General features: G+C 35.9%; 1 protein-coding gene across 1 annotated transcript; it reads right to left on the reverse strand.

Annotated features, from left to right (window-relative positions):
* Positions 1-496: 496 nt before the first annotated feature.
* On the reverse strand, positions 497-2360 carry LOC139196011 (TMV resistance protein N-like). Its single transcript, XM_070821674.1, has 4 exons — positions 1873-2360; positions 1606-1753; positions 633-1040; positions 497-520 (listed from the first exon to the last, which is right to left on the reverse strand). Exons 1-4 carry the CDS (start codon positions 2358-2360, stop codon positions 497-499), a joined length of 1068 nt encoding a protein of 355 aa, XP_070677775.1.
* Between the last annotated feature and the right edge of the window lie 5214 nt (positions 2361-7574).

Here is a 7574-nt window from a genome sequence, read left to right on the forward strand (position 1 = left end):
CTCTGAACTCTCACTTGAGTTTCAGTTTGGCCCTTAGAGCTAAATTATTAGATTTGTAGGTATATGAACTTCTTAAAATATGTAGTATTGGTCCTTAAGGCTAACTCCGTTAGAATTTCTGTTACTCTGCTGGCATGACACACATGGCTGAAAATTAACTTTTTTTTCTAAAATAACTGTCATTTAAATTAAGAAAACTTTAATTCTCAATATCACATAACAAACTACACTGTCAGTAAACTTACCTTTCTTCCTTCGCAGAGCTGATCAAGTCTGCTGTGGCACATCTCAAGTTTGGTAAGCAAATTCGGTTGAAAACCTCGCTGGAGAGATTCGGAATGATACCAGCTCCATTTCAAAATTCTTAAGGAATTAGGAAGAACTCTAGGGATTGAAGTAATGATCACATTATCAAATTCAAGAAATTTCAGCTTATGCATCTTAGCAAAGGCTTCACAATTCCAATCTACCCTTTCGAGTCCCACCATGCGTAAGGCTATGCCTCAATTTGGCTCGTTCCCTGTTAATTAAGAACAGGCATGAAGGAAAAGTTAATTCCACATTCAAGTCTAATATTGTGTATGAGAAATAATATTTCTTTCAAAAGTAGATATTTCTACGTGGCTTCTTACCGTGTTGTTAATGAACACTTGAAAGATGTCCTCAGGATGACACAAATGAACACGTTCACCAGGCTCTCCAGTACAAGACTTTTGATGAACAATTTCCAGTGCCATTTGTTGTACCAAATCATGCATCTCCACATTGATGTATGAAATATGAAACTGGGATTTCTCCATAGTTAATAAGGACTTCTGGATGAGAGCATCTACCCCGATCAGACCATAAAGGCAATAGGTGTCTAGTATTTCAATTACTTCCTCTTTGTCCTTCCCCTTATGGAAATGTGCAATATCCAGAAATATTCTCTTGTTCATCTCATCTAGTCCATCATAACTTATTTTGAGTGCATCAAAAATTGTTGACTTAGGAATTTTCTGTAGCTTTTCTAATTCACTTTTCCATTCATCTTGATCTCTCTTATACAAAGAACATCCCAAAATTTTAAGAGCTAGTGGAAGGCCTTGGGCATAATTTACAAAACACTCGGACGATTCCAGAAAACCTTTGTCAGGCTAATTCTTCTGAAAGGCGTTCTGGCTAAATAGCTCAAGAGCCTCATCATTATCTAATCCTTCAACTCGATGTGATATCTGTATGTCATGATTGACTGACAAACTTGCGTCTCTAGTTGTAATGATGATTCTACTCCCCTTACCAAACCAATCCCTCTTTCCAACCAATACTTCAAATTGTCTTGATTCATCCACATCATCAAGAATGAGAAGAACCTTTTTATTATGGAAGCAAGTCTTAATGAAAGAGGTTCCACACTGTTCATCCCATACTTGGGTAATTTGTTCCCTCAAGATCGGAAAAAGAATCTGTCTTTGTAGATCAACTAGATTACCACATTTATAAACCTCTCTAATATTAGAAAGAAAACTGCTAAACTTCGAAATGAAAAGAAATGCTATCATAAACTAGCTTAGCAATGGTTGTTTTTCCAGTTCCACCCATCCCCCATATTCTTATAAAGCGAACATCATCTGCATCAGAAGCTAAAAGAAAATCTACTTGCTCGCATCTAAACTTATTTCCCACCAACTCTGTGGAATCTAGCAATGTGAATGTGCGATGCACTTTACTGCACGCCCATTTAACAACGTCTTCAATAAGCTTTCTTTCAGACCTACAAGAAGAAGAAAAAGCATAATGATGATCAAGTCAAAAATATAATCCACACATAAAACAAGGTAAAAAGTTGCATCAGAGCAACACTCGAGTCTGGAGAAGTTCACGCATGCTTACTCGTGGGTTTGTGGATTGAACCCAGAGATATTGGCCACTTTTGTTAAAGCATCTTTCCACCTCTTCACCTTCCCTATGTCCTCCCTAAACCTTTCGCCATGATTAGTAAAATGTTCTGCAAAACTCCCAGTGTGTTTTCGTACATTGGAGGGATCCACATTATAAAAAATTGGCAGAACAGTGCCCTTGCCTTTCATGCATTGAAGAATCTTTGTAAGTTCTTCTAAGCACCATGTGAAAGAAGCATAGTTTGGCGAGAGACCGACAACTGCAATATGTGAGTTTTCAATTGCACTTAAGAGCTCCGGAGAAATAGTTGTTCCTTTTTCAATCTCTCGATCATCCTTAAATGTTCTAATCCCTTGAACATGTTGCAGTTCGTGGTATAAATAGGACACAATACCCTTACAGGTGTCGGCACCCTTGAAGCTCAAAAACACATCATGGGTCCATCGGGATGCAGAGGCTTTTTGGGTTCTCAACGCCATTCGCAATGATCAGCTGCAGCAGACACTTGATGAAATCAAGAAATTTGATAGCATCTTAAAAGACCCCAAACATGAATGAATAATAAAAAGGAAGATGATGAACTGAACCGGATCCTTGCTAGAGGCAACTATGCATGTTAAGACCTATATAAATAGATTAACATATATTGTTTGTTTCAATTATTTGCCGACAGAAATTATATCAGAACCCTTCCTTACCCCTTCCAATAATCTTCCTCCACGCCTTGAGTAATAGAGGCAGCAATGAATAGGAAAGAAACATGTTTTTTCGTCTGCAACAAACAGCTTGCGCAAAATATGGTATAATTTGATCTTTTGGATTGTATACTTGTTTTATAACGATACTTATTTAATCTGAAATAGTTTGGTCTTAAACACATGTATGAAGTTTTTTATATGGTTGAAATACACCAAGCTAATTTTCGCATTATTAAACCCTACTTCTGTTTTATCTATTCTTATACTGATAGTGATATACATTGGCAATAGCCGTTATTTAGGAGCTGGAAAGGATTATATATATGTATTTATGTACAGCAATCTAAGAAATATATAGGTTCTCTACTACATTTGTCATAAGGTTCATCTTCTATTGACCATATTTCTTTCTCATAGGATTACAAACCACAACAAGATTACGAAACCGGAAAATTGGGATGATAGCAGCTACAAAAACCCACAAAAATAAATTGAAAACAGGGTCTTTCACTACAAACACGCAAGAGAGAAACAACAAGAAGAAAAGCTCAACAGCAGAAAATTACACTAAAAACTCCCACCAAAAAGAAGAACAAATTGTAGGAACAAAAGGAAACTTCCCCATCCTCCTAGTTTATGACAGTATCGCTCGAATCAAAAAACAAGGAAAAATTAAAAGGAAAAGACTAAAGAGAGTGAAGGGTCAACTTACAAGCTTTCTCTTATTGCACATCCATTATCAAGGTCTAAAATTTTGATAAGAAGGTAGCGTGATCACATCCGCATAAACCAACAATTATAAACAAGGTCTCTTGATCAAGAACTAGCAAGACACCAACAACAAGGAGCATAGATTTTTAACAGACTGCAGAAACTACACCAAAAAATCCCACCAAAAAAAAAAAAAAAGTTGCAGGAACAAATGAAAAGGAGAGAGTTAAAGGCCAACTTACAAGCTTTTCTCATCTCTGTTTGCGTATCCATCACCAACATCTGAAATTTAGATAATGACCGAAGAAAGAGACATGGAAAACCAAGTGTCCAGTTCCGTTGACTAAGCAAATTATTTAATGTTTTTTTTATCTTCTTGAGCAACAAATTCTTCCCGGAAAGAACAAAAAATTAATTAATTTCCAGATGAAGGTTTTTGGGAAATTTGGAAAAATAATCAAAATTTGAACCCCATATAGAATTATAGTCACTCTTTTAAATTTATGATAATTATAACCAAAAATTGATATGTAAATACTAATATACCCTTAAAATAGAAATTGAGAGATAAGGAGAGAGTTTGAAAACAAATCCAAAAAACCCAAATCAAATATGAGATTATCCCAATGTCTTACCGAGTTCTTTTTTTTGGGTTCCAAAGAAAAAAATAGACCGTGTGAACAAAAGGATTTTCTCGGTTTGATTTGTGTATGATAAGAAAAATTTATTTATTGTCGTTCAAAAATAGTCTTTTGATGAATCCAGTCTCAAAGAGCATGGTCTGGGAAGCCATGAACACTCATGGCTAAGATCACTTGGAGAACATGTCAATATATATATTTACTGCCCCACACCACACACATTGATTCGTTTACATTTAGCAATTTTTGTTTTTTACAAGTTTGGGGCATCTAGCAAGCATGAAAAAGAAGATCATTACCTATTAGCTGCTTTTTGTCCATTGCAAATTTTGTATCAGTTTTCATTTGGCATTTCTCTTCTGCATTATCTGATTTTGATATGTTTTCTGTCTCTGAACTTGTAGTAGAAAGGGGATTTAATTGTCTATTTTTTGAGTTTTAATTTTGATACAAAATTATAAAGGTGTATCAAAGGGTATATTAGTACTTTTATATCAATTTTGGGATATAATTATCATAAACCTAAGATGGTGGCTATAATTCTATATGGGATCCAAAATTTGGTTACTTTTCCAAATTTCCCAAGGTTTTTCGGATAATTGGGTCCTGAATTTTATTCTTGAAGTGTTTAAATGCCTGAGTGAATCACTTTGAATCTGGTAGCCTGAGTGAATCACTTTGAATCTGGTAGTCTATCATCGTGAAATCTCTATTTAGAAACTACTGATAGTATACCGGGCAGAGTGAGCGAGGGAACCATTTAACTTCTTTACTTATATATCCACATGGCACCGTGTTATCGTTGTGATGGGTCCTAATTATGTACCAAATAGGGGCGTTGATCTTCTTCAGAGTCTCCTAGATCTATTATATGCTGGGAGAAATTCTGCCATCAAGAGCTTCGTTGTTTTCAGAGCGACAATGGTGTCCGAAAGTTGGTTGCTTCTAGGGGTGGGCACTTAGAACCGAAACACGAATCGAATCAAACCGCACCAAATGGTTTGGTTTTGCGGTTTTGAAACCGAGTCGCGGCAAAAAAAACGATTTGGTTTCGGTTTTTGGTTTTCAAAACCGCACCGAAATCGAAACCGAAACCGCACCAGATATTAAATGTTATGTTTTAAACTTTTAATTATTCAACTAGACTATCATCCAATTTTGCACTTTGAGTCCTAAAGGTTGAAACTCATCTTCATCTTTTCCTTAAAACTCATCTTCATCTCTCTCTCAAAAGTCAAAACTCATCTTCATCTCTTCCACAATCGATATCAATGCCCTGAATTCACTACGTGCGACCTGGATGCTTGCATCTCTGCGACCTCACTGCTTGCATCCCCAGATCCCCTTCATCTGCAAGCCCTGAACTCTGCAAATCAAAAGCTCTGCAAAACAGACTTGGCAAATCATTCACCAGCTCTTCGTTTCATCTAATATGGTAAGAACTTAGAACTTGTATTAGTTAGTTTAGTTAATAATTTGTAATTAAATTAATTTTACAGTTAGTGTTCGTTTGAATCAAATATTCAAAAGGGGAACTGGGTTAGAGTTCGTTTGAATCAAAGATTCATTTTAAAGTCTTGGATGTGAAATCGAAGTTGAATCCATTGAATCTTTAATATGGGACAAGATGAAACTATGTTTATTTCTGTTGTAAGCACTGAGCATCGGTCATATTGAGGGGGCTGGAATAACATTAGCACTTTCTTCGAGTGTTCTGCATACCACATTATATATTGATAGCAAAATCAAGAATTTTCATGAATGCAGTTTGTTTATACCATATTTAGGGCCTCGTATTTAGATCTCGTACAAATACTCGGGGGACTTAAATGTAATTATGTGATAAAGGAATGGGCAAATATGTAATAAGCAAGGAGTCCTTATTCTATAAAAGGACCCCTCACCCTCACAATTAGGGGAGACCAATTCCTAAGGCTCCTCACCCCCTCTCAAAGCTCTCACTCTCAGAGCTCTCTCTCCCTCGGATAAATACATAACCAGTGTGGACGTAGCCCAAACCTTGGGGTGAACCACAATACATCTTGTGTTATTTACATTTCTTGCAGATTCACGGTCAGATTTACGTTGTTCCAAGATCTCCGGTTTTGCGCATCAACACAGTTTTTCTTGCTCATAGGACAATGAAAACTTTGAAGTTAAGCAGCTTATTCCACTCAAGAACTTTTTCCTCTCTTTCTTTCCTATTTTGCAAATCGTCTGTTACTGATTTTTTGTTTTCATTGTTCTTTTGTTCTTTCTTGTTTTGGAGCACTGTTGCGTATGAGTTCTTTTGTTCTGTTTTCATTGATTTATAGTTTGGTTGTTCTCTAGTCAGTAGTCAGGTGTAGTTCTAGGTTGCAGTAGAAAATTGGTGGATTAAAGTCATTTTATGCAAGAGGCTTGAAAGTCATCTTTATAGTTTTGCTGCATTGTTGTTGCTGTTTTTGCTGCAGTTTTGCTGCATGTTCATTAATTAATATATCAGGAAAATATAACTGTCTTATGCATAAATAGGTGTATATTTTAAATTGTATATTTTTTTTCTCAAAAACCAAACCGAAACTGTTTGAAACCGCACCAAACCGAACCGAACCGCACCGTAAAAAGTTTCGATTTCAATTGCGGTTTCACTTGAAACCGCATCATACCCACCCCTAGTTACTTCAACCCTAGGTTTTGGCGTTAGCAATCACAAAATTATATTTACCAAAATTAGTGATTTGGTCAAGGGAATATGAGGCCATCTCAACCGATCTAGCCAAAGGGCCGAAAATAGTTCGAAATGACACGAAAATCGTCTTCAACCGAGGGCTATACCAAAGGGCTCGTGGGCTCCACGAGGCCACAAAAATAGAATCCAGCCAGCAAGCTAGCCTCGGCCAGTTCAGGTTTTTGAATTCCAACGGCTGGTTGTTCACATCAGCTAACCATTATATTTGATTTTTTTTTTTTTACAAATTAAAAAAAATTAAATTCTATTTTTTTTCCTATAACTTCCTAAGCCATTAAATAACATTAAGTAACATGAAACAACATTAAACAATATTGAACAACATTAAGTAACATTAAACAACATAAAAATCATACAATATAAAAAAAATAAAAAAATAACATTTAACAACATGAAACTTAAATAACATTTTTAAAAACATTTAACAACATAAAACTTAAACGCCTACTCCATGCTTTTTTTTTGTCCAAAAATGTGCAACAAGATCCTGTTGTAGGTACTTATTTATGGCACGGGAACGTATCATCCTATGGTGCCTCATGTACCCATTTAAAAAGATATTACCAATTCTTAGATTCAAAGGAAAATTAGGCCTGTCATATATTTTTGCACGAGCCATTCTTAACCTATTTGGATCCTTTTGGTCGTCATCAAACTCTCCATCAATATACCCATCTTACTCATCCTCCACAATCATGTTGTATAATATGATGCAAGACATCATGAAGGAGTCCAAATTTTCTCGACTCAACCCTCTTGCCAGTTCCTTAATGATCTTCCACTGTGCTTGTAGAATACCGAAATCTCTCTCAACATCTTTCCGGTATGCCTCTTGGTGTAAGGTAAACCACTTTTCAACATCATTCGTAGGGTTTGCAATTTTTTGGACAAGTGTCACCCACTTTAGGTAGA

This window comes from Malus domestica, chromosome 05 (assembly GCF_042453785.1).
Source record: "Malus domestica chromosome 05, GDT2T_hap1".
NCBI lineage: Eukaryota > Viridiplantae > Streptophyta > Magnoliopsida > Rosales > Rosaceae > Malus > Malus domestica.

Excerpts from the sequence above, each read along its gene's own strand:
- LOC139196011 (XM_070821674.1), bottom strand. The coding sequence starts at position 2,360 with ATGGCGTTGAGAACCCAAAAAGCCTCTGCATCCCGATGGACCCATGAT. Across the intron at positions 1,754-1,872 it reads TTCAATCCACAAACCCACGA|GTCTGAAAGAAAGCTTATTG; the intron begins GTAAGCATGCGT and ends TTCTTCTTGTAG. Across the intron at positions 1,041-1,605 it reads TAGCTTCTGATGCAGATGAT|AGAGATCAAGATGAATGGAA; the intron begins GTTCGCTTTATA and ends TCTTTGTATAAG.